Source organism: Heptranchias perlo, chromosome 3, assembly GCF_035084215.1.
Source record: "Heptranchias perlo isolate sHepPer1 chromosome 3, sHepPer1.hap1, whole genome shotgun sequence".
In the NCBI taxonomy this organism is placed as follows: domain Eukaryota; kingdom Metazoa; phylum Chordata; class Chondrichthyes; order Hexanchiformes; family Hexanchidae; genus Heptranchias; species Heptranchias perlo.
The window spans coordinates 32,717,800-32,738,112 of record NC_090327.1 but is presented as its reverse complement, the minus strand read 5'-3'; the positions used below and the strand labels follow the sequence as shown (position 1 = coordinate 32,738,112).

General features: G+C 44.1%; 1 protein-coding gene across 2 annotated transcripts in view; it reads left to right on the top strand.

Moving 5' to 3' along the window:
* rhpn1 (rhophilin, Rho GTPase binding protein 1) overlaps positions 1-20,313 on the top strand; it is a 129,323-nt gene that overhangs the window by 64,661 nt on the left and 44,349 nt on the right. For both annotated transcript variants that reach the window (XM_067978756.1, XM_067978755.1), the window contains 4 exons: positions 107-182; positions 12,149-12,226; positions 15,691-15,815; positions 20,003-20,169. In XM_067978756.1, the coding sequence (XP_067834857.1) occupies positions 107-182; positions 12,149-12,226; positions 15,691-15,815; positions 20,003-20,169 (446 nt within the window). The remainder of the gene's footprint in view (positions 1-106; positions 183-12,148; positions 12,227-15,690; positions 15,816-20,002; positions 20,170-20,313) is intronic.

The following is a 20,313-nucleotide window of genomic DNA, read 5'->3' as shown; positions in this document are numbered from 1 at the left end:
CTATCTGGCATTCAAAGGGCCAATAATTAAAGAAAGGGTTACTGCAGTGCAGGTGATTGAAAGTTGAGATTATCTAAACATTTGAAAACCTCTGTTTGTGTTGCAGTGAGTCTATTAGTGTTCCCATGATTCCTCTGGGCCTGAAGGAGACAAAAGAAGTTGAATTGACAATGCCTCTGAAGGTTGGTAATTTCCTCTAATAAAATGACAGTCTTCAAAAGAAATATACCTGTAGAAATATTTCTCTTTCTACCCCTCTCCCCCATGTTAAAGCTTTGCTTCAGGGAATTCTGGATTCCCTTCCACTCACTCACCAACCCTGCTGTGCTCAGGCAGCAGGAGGTTCATGACTTGATACAAGCCTCCCAAGCTGAATATTCAGTGAAGTTCTTCATCCCTATTGCAGGTAAAGTTTGGATATTGGTTGTTGGGAATGAAACTAGTGACCATAGAGATGTAAAGTAAGCACCTTAACCACTACATCACTACATAATACTATTCTTAATAACTTTACACATCATCTGTTGAGGCAGTCCAACTCGGGCAGTTTTTAAAAAAAAATTGAGTATAATTTTACGTTCACTTTTTCAATTCTTTGCATCCATGTTGATCCAGTATGAATTGGATTCAAAGTGAATTTTCATCTACACTTGTTCTTATTATTGTGAGGGCATGAAGACAGAGCTGGCTAAAGTGAACTGGGAAATTAGGTTAAGGGATATGTCAGTAGAAATGCAGTGGCAGACATTTAATGAGATATTTCATAACACTCAGCAAAGATACATTCCAGTGAGAAAGAAAGACTCTAGGGGAAGGACGTACCACACATGGTTAACTAAGGAAGTCAAAGATAGTATCAAATTGAAAGAAAAAGCATACAATTATGTGAAGATTAGTGGCAGGTCAGAAGATTGGATAGAATATAAAAAAACAGCAAAGAATGACTAAAAATAATAAGGAGGGAGAAATTAGAGTACGAGAGAAAGCTAACTAGAAATATAAAAACAGATAGTAAGAGTTTCTACAGGTATTTAAAAAGGAAAAGAGTAAGTAAAGTGAGCATTGGTCCTCTAGAGAGAGAGTCTGGGGAATTAATAATGGAGAATAAGGAAATGGCGGATGAATTGAACAGATATTTTGCGTCCGTCTTCACTGTAGAGGATACAAATAACATGTCAGAAATAATTGTGAATCAAGAGGTGAAAGGGAGGGAGGGAGGAACTTAAAACATTTACAATCACTAGGGAAAGGGTTCTGAAAAAAAATATTTAGAACTAAAAGCTGACAAGTCCCCAGGTCCTGACAGACTTCATCCTGGGGTCTTAGAAGAAGTGGCTGAAGAGATAGTAGATGCATTGGTATTAATTTTCCAAAATTCCCTAGATTCTGGAAGGGTCCCATCAGATTGGAAAATAGTGAATGTAACTCCTCTATTCAAGAAAGGAGGGAGACAGAAAGCAGGAAACTACAGGCCAGTTAGCTTAACATCTGTCATAGGGAAAATGCTAGAATCTATTATTAAAGAGGTTATAGTAGGGCACTTAGAAATCTCAATGCAATCAGGCAGAGTCAACACGGCTTTGTGAAAGAGAAATCGTGTTTGACTAATTTATTAGAGTACTTTGAGGAAGTAACAAGCAACATGGATAAAGGGGATCCTCTGGATGTGGTGTACTTGGATTTCCAGAACACTTTTGACAAGGTGCCACATCAAAGGCTACCACACAAAATAAGAGCCCATGGTGTAGGGGATAACATATTAGAATGGATAAAGGATTGGTTAGCTAACAGGAAACAAAGAGTAGGCATAAATGGGTCATTTTCAGGTTGGCAAGATGTAACGAGTGGAGTGCCACAGGGATCAGTGCTTGAACCTCAACTATTTACATTGCAGGTACAGCAAGTGATCAGGAAAGCAAATGGAATGTTGTCATTTATTGCAAGGGGAATGGAATATAAAAGTAGAGATGTTTTGCTACAGATGTACAAGGCATTGGTGAGACCACATCTAGAATACTGTGTGCAGTTTTGGTCTCCTTATTTAAGAAAGGACGTAATTGCTTTGGAGGCAGTTCAGAGAAGGTTCACTCGACTAATTCCTGGGATGAGGGAGTTATCATGTGAGGAAAGGATGGACAAATTGGGCCTGTCTACACAGGAGTTTAGAAGAATGAGAGGTGATCTTATTGAAACGTATAAGATCCTGAGGGGACTTGAAGGGGTAGATGCTGAAAGGATGTTTCCCCTTGTGCGAGAGACTAGAACTAGGGGCCACAGTTTAAAAATAAGGGGTCTCCCATTTAAGACAGATGAGGAGAATTTTTTTCTCTGAGGGTTGAGTCTGCGGAACTCCCTTCCCCAGACAGTGGTGGAGGCAGGGTCATTGAATATTTTTAAGGCTGAGTTGGATAGATTCCTGATTAACAAAGGTTATAGTAGGTTGAGATTGCAATCAGATCAGCCATGATGTTATCAAATGGCAGAGCAGGCTCGAGGGGCCGAATTGCCTACGTCTGCTCTTAATTCGTATGTTCATATAGGTGGAAGAGAGAAACAATTTAGATTAAAACTCGGGTCCCATAGGTGAAGGAACAGTGTTGTAATTCTATAAGGGCCTCAAATGAAATTAATTTGGTGCAGTCTCACTATGTTCCTTGCAGGCATGAGGCCACAGCACAGAACACCACTGATTGGCACCAAATTAATAATCTGTGTCTGCCTCACTTTAAAGCCTCAGTACAGAAGGTGTGAAAAATGGGGATTTTACACTGGTGCAGGAGGGAGTGACCTTCTGTGGTTGAGATTAAAGCACCTTGTTTTAGTAGAAGAGCTTTGTATTGAATTTCCTGTACCCAACGTGATGTGTTTAATGCAGAAAAATATTCCCTTTGCCAGAACTGGGGACTCGTGCCAGAACTGGGACAGCTGTCCCACAGACGAGTCAAGCAGCAGCCTGACATAGCCATACTCACAGAATTATATCTTTCAGCCAACATCCCAGACTCTTCCATTACCATCCCTGGGTATGTCCTGTCCCATCGGCAGGACAGACCCACCAGAGGTGGCTTGTACAGTGATATACAGTCAGGAGGGAATGGCCCTGGGAGTCCTCAACGTTGACGTTTTTAAAATTCGTTCATGGGATGTGGGCGTCGCTGGCAAGGCCGGCATTTATTGCCCATCCCTGATTGCCCTTGAGAAGGTGGTGGTGAGCCGCCTTCTTGAACCGCTGCAGTCTGTGTGGTGAAGGTTCTCCCCTAGTGCTGTTAGGAAGGGAGTTCCAGGATTTTGACCCAGCGACGTGAAGGAACGGTGATATATTTCCAAGTCGGGATAGTGTGTGAATTGGAGGGGAACGTGCAGGTGGTGTTGTTCCCATGTGCCTGCTGCCCTTGTCCTTCTAGGTGGTAGAGGTCGCGGGTTTGGGAGGTGCTGTCGAAGAAACCTTGGCGAGTTGCTGCAGTGCATCCTGTGGATGGTACACACTGCAGCCACTGTGCGCCGGTGGTGAAGGGAGTGAATGTTTAGGGTGGTGGATGGGGTGCCAATCAAGCAGGCTGTTTTGTCCTGGATGGTGTCGAGCTTCTTGAGTGTTGTTGGAGCTGCACTCATCCAGGCAAGTGGAGAGTATTCCATCACACTCCTGACTTGTGCCTTGTAGATGGTGGAAAGGCTGTGGGGAGTCAGGAGGTGAATCACTTGCCGCAGAATACCCAGCCTCTGACTTGCTCTTGCAGCCACAGTATTTATATGGCTGGTCCAGTTAAGTTTCTGGTCAATGGTGACCCCCAGGATGTTGATGGTGGGGGATTCAGCGATGGTAATGCCGTTGAATGGCAAAGGGAGGTGGTTAGACTCTCTCTTGTTGGAGATGGTCATTGCCTGGCACTTGTCTGGCGCGAATGTTACTTGCCAATTATGAGCCCAAGCCTGGATGTTGTCCAGGTCTTGCTGCATGCGGGCTCGGACTGCTTCATTATCTGATGGGTTGCGAATGGAACTGAACACTGTGCAATCATCAGCGAACATCCCCATTTCTGACCTTAAGGATGGAGCGAAGGTCATTGATGAAGCAGCTGAAGATGGTTGGGCCTAGGACACTGCCTTGAGGAACTCCTGCAGCAATGTCCTGGGGCTGAGATAATTGGCCACCAACAATCACTACCATCTTCCTTTGTGCTAAGTATGACTCCAGCCACTGGAGAGTTTTCCCCCTGATTCCCATTGACTTCAATTTTACTGAACCCATGAAACTCCGGACTCCATGAAATCTCATGGATTCTGGTCAAACATGAGCAAGGAAACTGCCTGCTGATCACCACCTACCGCCCTCCCTCGGCTGATGAATCAGTCCTCCTCCATGTTGAGCAACAATTGGAGGAAGCACGGAGGGTAGCAAGTGCACAGAATGTACTCTGGGTGTGGGACTTCAATGTCCTCACCAAGAGTAGCTCGCTAGCACCACTACTGACCGAGCTGGCCGAGTCCTGAAGGACATAGTTGCCAGACTGGGTCTGTGGTAGGTGGTGAGTGAACCAACACGAGGGAAAAACCTACTTGACCTCGTCCTCACCAATCTACCTGTCGCAGATGCATCTGTCCATGACAGTATTGGTAGGAGTGACCACCGCACAGTCCTTGTGAAGACCAAGTCCCGTCTTCACACTGAGGATACCATCCAACGTGTTGTGTGGCACTACCACCGTGCTAAATGGGATAGATTCAGAACAGATCTAGCAGCTCAAAACTGGGCATCCATGAGGTGCTGTGGGCCATCAGCAGCAGCAGAATTGTATTCCAGCACAATCTGTAACCTCATGGCCTGGCATATTCCTCACTCTACCATTACCAACAAGCCAGAGGATCAACCCTTGTTCAATGAGGAGTGTAGAAGAGCTTGCCAGGAGCAGCACCAGGCGTACCTAAAAATGAGGTGTCAACCTGGTGAATCTACAACTCAGGACTACATGCATGCTAAACAGTGGAAGCAATGTGCTATAGACAGAGCTAAGCGATTCCACATCCGACGGATCAGATCAAAGCCTTGCAGTCCTGCCACATCCAGTCATGAATGGTGGTGGACAATTAAACGACTAATGGGAGGAGGAGGCTCTGTAAACATGCCCATCCTCAATGATGACGGAGTCCAGCAGGTAAGTGCAAAAGACGAGGGTGAAGCTTTGCAACCACCTTCAGCCAGAAGTGCCGCGTAGAAGATCCATCTCGGCCTCCTCACAATCTCCCCACCATCACAGAAGCCAGTCTTCAGCCAATTCGATTCACTCCACGTGATATCAAGAAACGGCTGAGTGCACTGGATACAACAAAGGCTATGGGCCCTGACAACATCCCAGCTGTAGTGCTGAAGTTTGTGCTTCAGAACTAGCTGCGCCTCTCGCCAAACTGTTCCAGTACAGCTACAACACAGGCATCTACCTGACGATGTGGAAAATTGCCCAGGTATGTCCTGTCCACAAAAAGCAGGACAAATCCAATCCGGCCAATTACCGCCCCATCAGTCTACTCTCAATCATCAGCAAAGTGATGGAAGGCATCGTCGACAGTGCTATCAAGCGGCACTTACCACTAACCTGCGCACCGATGCTCTGTTTGGGTTCCACCAGGACCACTCGGCTCCAGACCTCATTGCAGCCTCGGTCTAAACATGGACAAAAGAGCTGAATTCCAGAGGTGAGGTGAGAGTGACTGCCCTTGACATCAAGGCAGCATTTGACCGAGTGACCAAGGAGCCCTAGTAAGATTGAAGTTAATGGGAATCGGGGAAAACTCTCCAGTGGCTGGGGTCATACCTCGCACAAAGGAAGATGGTAGTGGTTGTTGGAGGCCAATCATCCCAGCCTCAGGACATTGCTGCAGGAGTTCCCCAGGGCAGAGTCCTAGGCCCAACTATCTTCAGCTGCTTCACCTTCCCTCCATCATAAGGTCAGAAATGGGGCTGTTGGCTGATGATTGCATAGTGTTCAGTTCCATTCCCAACTCCTCGGATAATGAAGTAGTCTGTGCTCGCATGCAGCTAGACCTGGACAACATCCAGGCTTGTGCTGATAAGTGGCAAGTAACATTCGTGTCAGGCAATGACCATCTTCAACAAGAGAGAGTCTAACCCCCTCCCCTTGACATTCAACGGCATTACCATCGCTGAATCCCCCACCATCAACATCCTGGGGGTCACCGTTGACCAGAAACTTAACTGGACCAGCCATATAAATACTGTGGCTACCAGAGCAGTTCAGAGGTTGGGTATTCTGCAGCGAATGACTCACCTCCTGACTCCCCAAAGCCTTTTCACCATCTCCAAGGCACAAGTCAGGAGTGCGATGGAATACTCTCCACTTGCCTGGATGGGTGCAGCTCCAACAACACTCAAGAAGCTCGACACCATCCAGGACAAAGCAGCCTGCTTGATTGGCACCCCATCCACCACCCTAAACATTCACTCCCTTCACCACCAGCGCACCGTGGCTGCAGTGTGTACCATCCACAGGATGCACTGCAGCAACTCGCCAAGGCTTCTTCGACAGCACCTCCCAAACCCGCGACCTATACCACTTAGAAGGACAAGAGCAGCAGGCACATGGGAACAACACAACCTGCACGTTCCCCTCCAAATCAGACACCATCTCGACTTGGAAATATATTGCTGTTCCTTCATCGTTTCTTGGTCAAAATCCTGGAACTCCCTTCCTAACAGCACTGTGGGAGAATCTTCACCTCACGGACTCCAGCGGTTCAAGAGGGCAGCTCACCACCACCTTCTCAATGACAATTAGGGATGGGCAATAAATGCTGGCCTTGCCAGCGATGCCCACATCCCATGAACGAATTTAAGAAAAAACTGACTCCTCACCTCAGTGACTGCAATTTCCATCCACAAAGAATTTAGAAAAGCTGATTTCTCTTCCTAGGTTGAGCATTACAAAAGATGGATTTAGAAAGCTGTGACAGATGACTGATAAAAAGAAGTCAAAGGTGGTACTGATCATATTGCATCTGTACTTGTATCAAAGAGCACTACAGATAGTGCTGTAAATTTTTATCTTCTGCTTTGGCATTTTACAGGGATATGAAATCACTCATTTTGCCCCACCTCTCAAGTCTCACTCGGCCACATAACTTCTGCGACCAAGAGCGTGGACGGGTAGGCGTCCTCGTCCTGGTCCTGGTCCTCTGCTTTTGGCAGTTGTGCTCCAGGAACACATCAAAGTGACTGCTTGACTGTTCCTTCTGATTTTACATAGAATTTACAGCACTGAAACAGACCATTTGGCCCAACAGTTCTTTGCCAGGGTTTATGCTCCACATGAGACTCCTCCCACCTTACTTCATCTCGCCCTATCACCATATCATTCTATTCCTTTCTCCCTCATGTACTTATCTAGCTTCCCCTTAAATGGTCCTGAAATCAGGAACCCAGCAGAGTGAAGAATTAAGACAGTGGGCTAGAAATTGAGCCACATAGCGCCCGTTATTTCGGTGCTATTCAGCCTCCCGAACGTCCAAGATGGCGTCTTGGCTGCGCACGCACGTTTCCAGCATGACATGCGCCGGACGCCACCTTGGTATATGTATTAGCCTAACGCCGGCAGCATGTAAAGTAATGAGAAAATGGCTTCAATCAGCATGCAACGCTGATTTAAAGTGATAGACATCACTTTGGGACTTAACGCTCAGCTCAATGCACAGCCTTAACCACGACCATCTGAACATTTGTAGACTGCCTGGAGGACCCCCCACCAGCGCTATTTAAAGGGACCATGCAGAATTTACAGGTTAGTGGCTGGATTATTGCTTCTGGCTGCTGATGCATTTCTAACTGTTTTTGGAGGTCTCCTAGACTTGAATACCAGGACGCGGGCACATAGCCTAACATTCAGAGCCAGGACGTGCAGGAATGCTAAAAGCGAAGTGTGGGAGAAGTTTGGAACTCTCCTCTGCAAATGGTAGCTCAATTGTGAATTCTAAATTTGAGATTGATAGATTTCTGTGAACTAAGGGTATTAAGGGCTATGAGGCTAAGGCGGGTATATGGAGTTAGCTCACAGGTCCACCATGATCTCATTGAATGGCGGAACAGGCTCAAGGGGCTAAATGCCACTGCCACTTGCTGCCTCCTGTTATGCGCCACCTTCTGCAAGCAAGTGGGACTGGGTGATGTGCCTGTCATGGTTGAATAGCTGCCAGCGTGTGTGGCCTGTGAATTGTGGGTGGACGGCTTGCAACAGTGTTAATGTGTAAAGGTGAGAGGAAGCATCTGATTGAAAGAGTTTGTTGGTATGTGGGTGTTAGGGGTGTAGTGTGTGGAGCAGTGGATGCAGCTCGTGGTGCATTTGGTAGGAGACCCCACTTGACAGTTGACCTCACTCACCTTGACCACTCGTCAAAGCATTGAACTTCTTCCTGCACTGCATCCATGTTCGTGGTGCAGTGTGCCTAGCATTGATTTTGTTTCCCACTGCCTTTTGGGCATATGTCTGGAGGGCCTCTTGCACCCCCCCCCCCCCCCCCCCCCCGGCTGATATAGGATGTCCCTCCTTCTGTCCACCTCTTGCACTAAGGCCTCTAGTGCATCAGCAGAGAATCTTGGTGCACGGACTCCCACAGGCCTGGTACCAACTCAGATGGGCAGATTGATGAGGTCTGGCATGCAGATTGCGGGATATGGGAATTAGTAGTGCACAACCTTTATTCAATGTTTTAACATAACTCATCAGTTTGTGAACACAGGGACGGAATCTGCATCTCTGTTTTACGTGTGCAATTTCTGATCTCCGTTCAGACTCCGTGCAGACAGCGGACTGTTATTTTTAGTAAATAACAGGTACTGCCTACCTTTTGAGATTTTAAGAGACAGCCTGTCTTTAAGAGATTGGGGCTCCCGCCAGTAGTGGAAAGTGCGCATTTATTTGAATTGACGTGCAAGGTCTAGATTTCAACGGTGCTTAAAGGTGAGTACTGAGGCCGGACGAAGTTCTTACCCTGCCTGCGCAGGGGCCATTGGGCAGGAGTTAATAGCAGATTGCGCTACCCCTGTGTACCTCCACTCTTTGAAACCATAATGAGTTGGTTTTCAACTGCACTCACCATTTATGGTTCTCTGTTTGTTTATGACTTTTAATGTAGTTCTGGAAACAAAGACATGATGTGTAGTTAATTGCTGCTTAGCACCTATTTAACAGACAATTATTTTGTTATGGGAGCATGTCACTTACTTAACATAAAATCTGCTGAATTGATCACATTAATGCAAGCTGCACTTTTGACGTTTTGCCAACCGCTCTGCCAATTGGCATAAAAATCGGTCACTGCATCATTCCTAAGTAATAAATCAAGGATGGTAGGTTATTAAAAAGACCTGCAAGAATGTGATGTAGCCTTTGGTGCTTTTTTATATTCCCTTCTAACACCATACACTATACTCATCCAAGAAGATAGATAAGTGGAGGAAGTGGGTAGAGCTCAATCCAAAACATTACTTTCAGATAGGCCAGGGCAACAGGACGGAAGACACAGGTTCAGTGTTGTGAAAGGTAAATTCAGGAGAAAAATAAGTTATTTCTTTCCACAGATGATGTATGAACAGCTTGAACAAGTTGCCAGGAAGGGTGATTCGGGCCAGGACACTGAACATTTAAGAAGCAGCTATATGCTATAATGGGAAATAATCGAATGATATAGCAGGATGAGGAAAAATGGACTGAAAGGCCACCTCCATTTGAATCGACCGTATGATATTTGAGGTGCTTCTTGACTAGTTCTATTCCATTAGTTCTCCAGACCACTGGAACGTACACAAAAGTAACCTGGAGAAATTTGCCTGATAGTTTTTAATCAGTTTTCCTGTTGAGAAGTCCCTAGCTTCTACCCAGCAAATGTTACAGTGGTGGAAATGAAATTGGACCAGGCCACATGGAGAAATTTGCAGTCCTACTTGCAGGTGAACTACATTTAAAGCCCAAATTGGATATAGGTGGATAAATAATGAATTGTCTTTCACATTGCCAGTAAATGAATGAGTAAATCTGTTAAACAAACAACAACTTTTAAATCTACCCTCTGTAACTCTCTTTCAATTAAAAGCCTGCAGCAAACTTGCTACTAAATCAGAAGATCATAGCTTCAACCCCCACTCCATAGTCATAATGTAAACTGACACTACAGTGCAGTACTGGGGAAGCACTGCACTGATGGAGGTGCCACGTTCACGTTAAATCGAGGCCTGTCTGCCCTCTCAGCAGTCATAAAAATTCCCATGACACTATTTAAAGAGCAGGGGAGTTCTCTTAGTGACCTGGCCAACATTTATTCCTCAACCAACATGAATGAAAAAGATTGAGGTAGAAATGGGCACACTACATTCCCTGTGCCTGAATGGTGAGGCCTGAGGCACCCCCTATGTTGGGCTTCATTTCAATGGAGCCGGCTTGGCATGAACAGCCAGCGATAATGAAACTAAGATCAGGCCGTTGCTAACGTCGCAGCGGCACTCCGGTAAGTAAGCTGGGGACCGGGCGTTCAGAGGCCCGGGGGTGGGGGGAGTTCGGGAGTTCGTAGACACACCTGTTCCTCCCGGCTCCACATTCATGTAAGTACATTTCAAAATCTTGCCTTGTAGGTAGCAGGTGGTCCCAAGGTATGGTCTTACTGAGTGCAAACAGCGCTTGCACCGGCTGCCTCAGGGATAACCAATCTTGAAGGGGGGAACCTCAAACATATGCAAATATGGGGTCTAACCCCTGTCTCAGGTGTGGGCCCTGAGTGCCTATTTATTTTCCTCTACCAAAAAGCGGGCCTCACGCTTCTGGCCTGAAATATGTGCGTGCTTTCTGTCCGCTGTATTGGGGGTTTAGTAGGCCGGTTAGCAGACGAATTTATAGGTCGTTTTCTAGTCATTTATCTGATTGCTGTTTTCAGGACTACATTTTCCTACATTGCAGCAGCAACTGCACTTCAAAAATAATTCTTTGGCTGTGGAGTGTTGTAGGATGACCTGAGGCCGTGAGAGATGTTATATAAGTAAAAGTTCTTTCCTTTTTCTTAAATAGTCAATCCTAGCTGCAATGGAGTAAACAGGGTCAGAGAAAAGCTAGTAGAAGGTGGCAGTCCTCAGTGTTTTACAAACAATGTATTTTTCCAAGTGCAATATTGTAGCCTATTGATGGGGTGCAAAAAAATCTACCTCTTGCTCCTGGATTAAGACTGATGGATATGATGTAATTGTCCTCTTCCATTCCATCATCCATCCTCTACACATTGAAAAGAGATATGCTGGATATCAGTAATCTGCAAAGTTATGTCTGGCTCAGCAGCGTATGAATTGCTAATGGATAAAGGGCTCTGTTCTTTTCAGGACGACAATCTACAGCTGCACCTCCATGTTTTGTTTTGATCCAAAAAACCCATATGGAATACTAGTGTAAAGCACCCTATGCTGGTCCTCCTATCTGACTTACATGTAGTTCAAATGAAGTTGTAGACATCGCCATTGCTTGAAACAGCAATTAAACTTCCGAATACAAGGGATATATTTAATTGTCACCTGCTGAGTCACGAATATTAAAGTTACATTGAGCCACTGGAGTGGTCTGACTTACTATTTGGTTTCCCATAGAAAAATTCCACAACTCTTTTGCGTTCTCAGTAACTCCCAAAGTTATTTCTTTCTCTTTCTCTCTTGCTCGCTCTCTTTTTGCTAATTTTCGCTCTCTTTTTCTCTCGTCTCTCTCGCTTTCGCACTCTCATGTCTCTTTCCCCCTCCCCCAAGCTGGTATTTCATACTGGGTGCTGCCAGTCCTGCGGTATCTCATCCAAGTGTCCATCCTTCATCTATAATCCTAAATGTATGTTAACAGCTAGACATGATCTTGTTCTCACCTGACATTCCTGCATGTCACTTTAAAGCGGGAGTCTTAGGATAGGAATCTGGAGCCGGCACCCAGCTGATTTTTTCTTTTTTTTGTCTTGAGATCATCTAACTCAGTACGGCCAAAGACATTTTGAGACATCTATCCCTACCTGTTTCTAACTGCATGCTACAAATTTACCATTTTATATACAGATGCACAAGAAGACACTGTTGAAATAAATTTCACATAATTCTACTAAGTGCCCTGCTTCCTATTTTTGATAGGATTTTATTGAAGAACACTACAATGAGGAAGGCTGCAAGTATGAAAAGGAAATGAAGGAACTTATGGACCTCCGGCAGGTTAGTTATGTGGGGGATGATGGGGAATATGTTCCAGCAAAAGGAAATAGCTCAACTGTTCCAAAACTAAGCAGTATACTGATGAAAACAAAAGCAAAATACTGAGGATACTGGAAATCTGAAATAAAAACAGAAAATGTTGGTGAGGCTCAGCAAGTCAGAGGCAGCATCTGGGGAGAAAGGAGCAGAGTTAACGTTTCAGGTCGAAGACCTTTCGTCAGAAATGGAAGATGTTAAAAGTTTTTGAGCAAGTACAGAGCCGGGAAAATGGGAGGGAGGGAGGAAAGAACAAAAGGGAAGATCTGTGATAGGGTAGAGGGCACGAGTGATTAATTGACAAAAGGGATGATGGTGCAAGGCAAGGAAGGTGGTAATGGGACAGGTTAAGAAACAAAAGATTGATCAGGAGTAGCCATAAATGGCAGCAGCAGAATCATTACCAAGCACTAGCTGACCGAAAAAATGGGAGCAATGGTTATGACCTGAAGTTATTGAAATCAATGTTGAGTCCGGAAGGTTGTAAAGTGCCTAAACAAAAGATGAGGTGCTGTTCCTCGAGCTTAAGTTGAGCTTCATTGGAACAGTGTAAGAGGCTGAGGACAGAGAGGTCAGAGTAGGAGTGGGAGGGGGAATTAAAATGGCAAGCGACCAGCAGGTCAGAGTCATGCTTGAGGACAGAGCGGAGGTGTTCGGCAAAGCGATCAATGTAGAGGAGACTGCATTGTGTGCAGCGAATACAGTATATTAAATTGCAAGAAGTACAAGTAAACCGTTGTTTCACCTGGAAGGAGTGTTTGGGGCCCTGGACGGTGGGACGGGAAGAGGTGAAGGGGCAGGTGTTGCAGGAAGGTGCCGTGGGGAGGAGATTAGGTGTTGGGGTTGATGGAAGAATGGATTAGGGTGTACTGATGGGTCAGTGGTATAAGGCACTAAGCTATTCGAAGCAGGTAGATCTCAGATTCTATCCCATGTCTGTGCTAGGATTAGCTGATTTCAATCAGGACAGCAGTTTGCCAAAACCCCTGAATCAGCAAGGAAAAAAAATCAGCCAGGGTTCCTACTCCTGATCACTATCCAGGAAGCCCTGCTGGAAGTATGCATAGAATGATACTGCATAGAAGGAGGCCATTCTGTTCATCATGCCTGCATCGGCTCTTTGAAAGAGCTCTCTGGCTGGAGAGTCTAGAACTAGGGGTTATAGTCTCAAGAGAAGGGCTCAGCCATTTAGGACTGAGATGAGGAAAAATTTCTTTGCTCCAGAGGGCTGTGGACGCTCAGTCATTGAGTATATTCAAGACTGAGATCGGTAGATTTTTGGACACTAAGGCAATCAAGGGATATGGGAATAGGATGGGAAAATGGAGTTGAGGTAGAATATCAGCCATGGTATTGAATGGCAGAGCAGGCTCGAGGAGCTGTATGGCCTACTCCTGCTCCTATTTCTTATGTTCTTATCCAATTAATCCCCCTCCCCTGCTCTTTCAAGTATTTATCCAATTTCCTGTTGAATAGCCTGCCAACACTCAATGTATATATAGTCTTGCACATGAATATCTACTTGGACAAGATTCTAGAGGGTAGCCTGCATTTAGGGAATCATATCCCAGCAAGGAGATGATGGGAAGAAATAGATGGAAAAAGGAGGAGGGAAGAAATAATTGAGTACTCTGCACAATTTGGACTTTTTAATCATTTAGCTCTGGGGGAGTGCCAGGGTTGCTACTACCTTATTTATCCATGGTAATAATGTTTAAATAAGTCAGTAACTATACAAGTATTAAAAAAAACCTACTTATTGAGGAGTTCACACCACTGTTTTTAAAAGATTGCAAACTTGTAATACTTTTTTAACCTGTTAATTCTTCGTAACTTTCAAAATATGTATATGTTTCCCATTAAAAATGATCCAGTCTGCATGCTGAATATTGTGAAATAGAATTTAAGAAAGCATTGGACACTTAAATGAAATTGTTCTCATTTAAGAAGACTTGGCTTTAGTCATTTCCCTTTGTACTGAGCATTCACAGGTGGGAAAAGTGTGCATCTGTCCCTGCTGTAGACACTGTGGGATTGTGGAGTCTAGAGAGACTGGCTATTAGGGTGAACTACTGTTAATAGGTTTCCATGTGAAAATTTAAGTGTAGTTAATGAAAAAATTACACAGGCAATATTTAACATTTTTTGATTAAAACCAAAAAGCCTTTTGGACCCAAATTAAATATCTTCCTAATTTCAGTATAGGTTTCTGTTAATGAACAGTTAATTTAGTAAGTAAAATGCCAAGAAGAGCGAGAAATTCCACAGGTCTGAGGTCAGGGATATTGGTTTTGTTTTGGGGAAAGTGGAAGAGGGAAGAGTGCGAGAAATATCTGTATGAATGCCATTGTACCTGTGTAGAAAATTATAGTGCAGCCATATCAGTGTACATTTCTGGTCACCACATTACAGGAAAGATGTGATTGCACTAGAGAGGGTACAGAGGAGATTTATGAGGATGTTGCCAGGGCTGGAGAATTTTAGCTATGAGAAAAGATTAGATAGGCTGGGGTTGTTTTCTTTGGAACAAAGGAGGCTGAGGGGAGATTTAATTGAGGTATATAAAATTATGATGGGACTCGATAGAGTGGATAGGGAAGGACCTATTTCCCTTAGCAGGGGGGTCAGTGACCAGAGGGCATAGATTTAAAGTAATTGGCAGAAGGATTAGAGGGGAGCTGAGGAGAAATTGTTTCACCCAGAGAGTGAAGGGGGTCTGGAACTCACTGCCTGAAAGGGTGGTGGAGGCAGAAACCTTCAACTCATTTAAAAAGTACATGGATGTGCACTTGAAGTGCCGTAACCGACAGGGCTACGGACCAAGTGCTGGAAAGTGGGATTAAGCTGGATAGCTCTTTTTCAGCCGGCATGGACACAATGGGCCGAATGGCCTGCTTCTGTGCTGTAACTTTCTATGATTCCATGATCAGGTTCTTACCACTTGAAGCACCTCTAGCAAATCCATAGCTTAATAAAGGTCTCTGGTGAATACATGGAACTGCATTGTTACAATGCCAAAGCAAATCTTTGTAAAATCGCAAAGAACATGAACATTTTAATACTGTTGGGTCCTGTGCTTTTGAAGTATATTTGTTCTTTTATCTCTGAGTCATGTAATAACCATGGCTCAGAGGCTAAGCAGATGACCTGATCCTGGTCCTCTGCCAGTTCTTTTCAATAATGACTTCCAGGAAGTGTGTGAAAGGTTTCTGAGTAACAGAGCTGAAATCCCCCTTCCTCTTTGTGTCTCTGGGACTAGCTGTTTGTTCAGTAATGCATCTTCTGGGGAATTACAGGTATGAATCCAAGTTCTACACTCCATGGCTCAGTGTATTAGAACTCTAGTGCACAACTTCCTGTTAACCCTGAGAAATTTTACATTTATTCATCAGACTTAGGATTTAATGGTACCATTTTCTTCACTTCAGGCAATGCGAACTCCAACCAGGAACGATGCTGGGATCGAGCTTCTTATGGAATACTACAATCAGCTTTACTTCATTGATAACCGTTTTTTCCCACCTAATAAAATCCTGGGTATCTTTTTTCATTGGTAAGTATCCTATTATTTGTAGCAATGTGTGTGAACTGTTCTAATGGAAATGCCTGATGAATTCTCATTGCGCAATCCTTCTTCGAAATGTTTATGTATGTGAGGAAATAAACAACATTCATTGCCTCTACTGGATCAACTATCAAGGGAGCTTTCTTCCAAGAGCATTGACAGGTGTGCAAGAACTGTGCAAGATTTAGTTTCATTGGCCAGTAGGATTCAGCAGCAAATTAACTATGAGGGGCCTGACTTTACATCAAAAGAAAATCACCCAACTTAATGTAGAGTCTGTCTTGTGGTTTTTCAGTTTCCTGCTTTGCACTGCTTATATCATACATGGCAGCTAAGGGACTTTGAGAGTCATGTCACACATAATATTCTATCAGAGACTGTCAAAGCTAATGAAAAGAATACAAAGATTTCAGACTTTTTTTCCCTTGTTTTGGAACAGTTTACATGTTGTATAAGTCAAGTGTTATACCAGTTGCTTGCTGCATCTTTCTGTTTCTGTGTAATTATCTTAATTGTAAATAAATTTGATTACTGGTTTTAGTTGGAAAGTAACAATTGAACATTGCATCCTTCAGAGCAAACAGGAGAATATAATGGGCATCCCATATAGTCCCTGGTTCGATATACCTCGGTTGAGGGCTAATTGTTTATCCTGTGGCTCACTACCCCTTGGCACATATAAAGGGTGCAGTTTTTGGTTCAAAGGAAACTTGGGTGATTTTAGGAGGCAATTGCAGGTGCATTGGGGGGGCGGGGGGGGCTCCGAAAATCGCGCAAATCCCGTTCGGATTCGGAAGGTGGCTCCGACAATTAAAGCCGGCGGGCTGACCATTAAAGAGCCAAATGTACCTCATTGGGGTACTTAAGGCACTTTTCCTGTGACAGATTAAGTAGTTAGAAAGATTTTTAACTTACCTGGCTTGCCCACCGCTTCTGATTCACGCCTGGTGAAACCAGGCTTGAAGGGCTGGGTCAGGGAAAAAGAAACTAAATAAATAAAAAACCATGCAAGGAAGTGAAAACACTAAATGCACTACCTTTGAAACCTGCACCGATGTCTGATGTTCCCCCCCCTTCACCCTCCCGGTGTTCTCCCACCCCGCCCCCCCGATCTTCCGTTCCAGCGCTGGATGATGTCGAGCTCTCTCTCTTTCTTGCCCCCCCCAACCTCGTGTTGCAGCTCCTGATGGCAGCCAGCCTGTCAATCAGGCTAGCTGCCGGGCGCAAACCTGGAGAGGACGTTAACCACTATCAATCAATGTGCGATCGCATTGGAAACAGCAAGTTTGGTTCATGCGGGTTTGCCACACGCCCAATCGTGCCCACTGCCGCCCCTCCCCCCCCCTCCCCCACCCCTTGCTGCTATCCCGCCTCCCAGCTAATATCGGGGCCTTGATCTGCTTTTGGAAACTGCCTTTTTGCTATGAAAGCCCAAGCTGTAACTTGCTTACATACTGTAGACTATTTCAGTCTGCAAATCAAGAAGCATTTCCAATTGATGATCCTTATCTGGAAATATTTTCCATTTATATATAATTTTAAGGCTGGCTGTATTGCATTTAGAGATGTTATATGTTATATTTTCTGGACTGTAATACAAATCATTTTACAAAAGTGATGCTTGCTTCCACCCACCCAGCCATCTATGTCTGGCTAAGCGGGCAAAGTGAGCTCTTCCCAGGCCTGCGTCAGTACCATGTGAGAGCAGCCTGGACTCAGTCCTTCTAAAAAAAAATTTTAAATTCCCCCTGCCTATATATAAGTGCTTGGCCTCTGCCTGGCACCTCCCATACAATGAGACTAGGAACTTAGCATATGGAAGGATTCAGCCCGTAACCTGTGTCTCATCACTCCATGCTCAACACTTTGAGAGTCCCGCACACCTGTTGTGCCCGATGTATTTTTAAAATTGTTATGCTATAATTATGTTACCAACATTGAAATGAAGACCAGTCTAACATAAGATTTGCCTGTGGAGAACTTCCATTGTGAAAGGCTGGTTTAAGGAACTAAAATTTTTCACTGGGTGCTAATTTGATGTTCTACACTATAAAATACAGTATAGTTGTACACTTTTTCCTCTTCCACTCTTGAAATCTTGCTTGGCCATGCACTATTTATTTCTGAAATCCCAGTCTGTCTGCTGTATGAAAGGCATAATGTAGCTTACCACATGTTTGTAGTGTGCTGTGCCACCTTGCTGCCTTTTATATTTTTTTCCTTGAATTGATCCTTTACTTTTTTTATTGACTTATCTTCCATTTGCTTTGGCCCTTTCTTCTCGGCTTCTACCATTACCTGCCTTCCTCATCCCCAGTCAAAATTGATGATCGTTTTGAGTTTCAAATCTGGCTGACTTTTGTCTTCTCAAATGATTGCCATCTTGATTCATCTTGTCTCAGTTAGGAGCACTCTTGCCTCGGTCAGAATATTGTGGATTCAAGTCTTGCTCTGGGGCATGAGCACATGAATCAGATGGACTCTCCAGTGTCCTGAGAGATTGCTGCATTGTTAGAGATGTCATATTTTTAGATGAAGCATTAAACCATTGCCCTATCTGCATATTTAGGTAGATGTTAAAGATCCCATTGCACTATTTGAAGAAGGTTGGGGTGTTTCCCATTCTGATGGCTTGACATTTCTCTTTCAACCAACGCTGCCAAAAACAGATTAATTGGGCATTCATTTCATTGCTACTTTTATGATTTTGTTGTGAAAAAATGTTTGTTGCTTCTGCCTTCACAACAAATCACTACACATCACAATAATTCACTGAGATGTTTCTAAGAGACATGATAAGGTGTTACATTATTGCAAGCCTTTTACTTCAAACTTGGGATGTGGAAAACTGCAGCACAAAACCCTGTAGAATAAAAGGGTTCACCATTTTCCTGTGAAAGTGGAGGGAGGATTTACATCAAATATGGGATCCATTTGTGGCTAACGGAACAGTCACGCCTTGACATTTTTAATCAGTTTTCTCACACAAAAAATTTGGGAGTGAGTTATGTTTAAATGTTGTGTTTTAAAATAAAGTAAATTAGAAGAGGGTTAAAGAAGCAGAAACTGCAGCATCGGAGGCAGAATAGGAATTGAGGTGTTAATTATAGAGGTTTCCACAATGACCAAGAACATTATGCAATTTATTTTCTCATCTCAGCCAGTCTAATAAACATCCACACCTATTATGGTGGGATTGAATCTATTCATGTGAGCCTGGCATAAGATGTCTGCTGAGAATATAGTCTTGGAGGAAGGAGTAGTCGTTTTAGATGGCAGGCCTACTAGGGAGTCCCTTAGTGGGGAAGGAGTCGGAGGCACATTCTTCCATTTCCTGTAAATGCAGGGAGAAAAAACACATGGGCAGTCAGTTGGGTTTAAACTGAGAAACAAAATATTGCAGATGCTAGAAATTTGAAATAAAAACAGAAAATGCTGGAAACACTCAGCAGGTCAGGCAACATTTGTGGAGGGAGAAACAAAGTTAACGTTTCAGGTCAATGACCTTTCATCAGAACCTGAAACGTCAACTCTGTTTCTCTCTCCAAAGATGCTGCCTGACCTGCTGAGTATTTCCAGCATTTTTGAATTTAAAGAGACTGTGAGGGGCAGGCCTTGGCCTCAGGCTGGAAGTTATGATGCAGGAGGTCAGATTATGCAGTCAGAAGTTGTCTAGAAAGAAAGGTAATCCCAAAAACAAGTAAATTAGTCCACAAAAAGGACAGGTGGTATGGTTTATTATTCTAATTTTTCAAGGAAAGAAGTGAAATTTAGTAAAAAAGTGAGTTTCTTTACAACTATTATTCTGTTTGTTCACTTCTTGTCTCTAAAGTAAAACAGCCTGTTTTTCAGACTGCCTACTGAAAGATTGAAGTGCATGTGAGGGCACTTGCGAAAGACACGATATCCAGTTCAGATCACAAGGATCGTGTTGTTACATCCCCGGGTTACACTATCATAATTAGATATTGGGACACTCCTGAATGTAAGGCGCTCAGCCACTTATGGGCATCACCAGCACCACTGTACCCGAGAGAATATCTAAGGCAGACGCAAACACTGCTAACTTTAGCATCACTGCATCTGGAATAACTTTGCAGTTCAAAGTTTCCTCCTGATCAAAGGATCTATTAAACCATTTTGTTTCCCTTTTCTCCTCCCCAACCTTTTGACAGGTATGACTCTTTGACTGGCGTTCCTTCCTACCAGCGGGCTCTGGCTTTTGAAAAGGGAAGTGTTCTCTTCAACATTGGTGCACTATATACGCAGATTGGTGCACGGCAGGACAGGACCACCAAGGAAGGCATCGACCATGCTATTGATGCCTTCCAAAAGGCTGCAGGTAGGTTTGAATTAAATGGATGGAACAATAATGCTTGTTAGATCAACTGTATGGGCAGTTGCAAATGAGGATTTAGCCTAGGTATGAGGAATAAAATTTCATGCTGAGTGCCATTCAGTGAGCCATGAATTTCACTAAGACAAT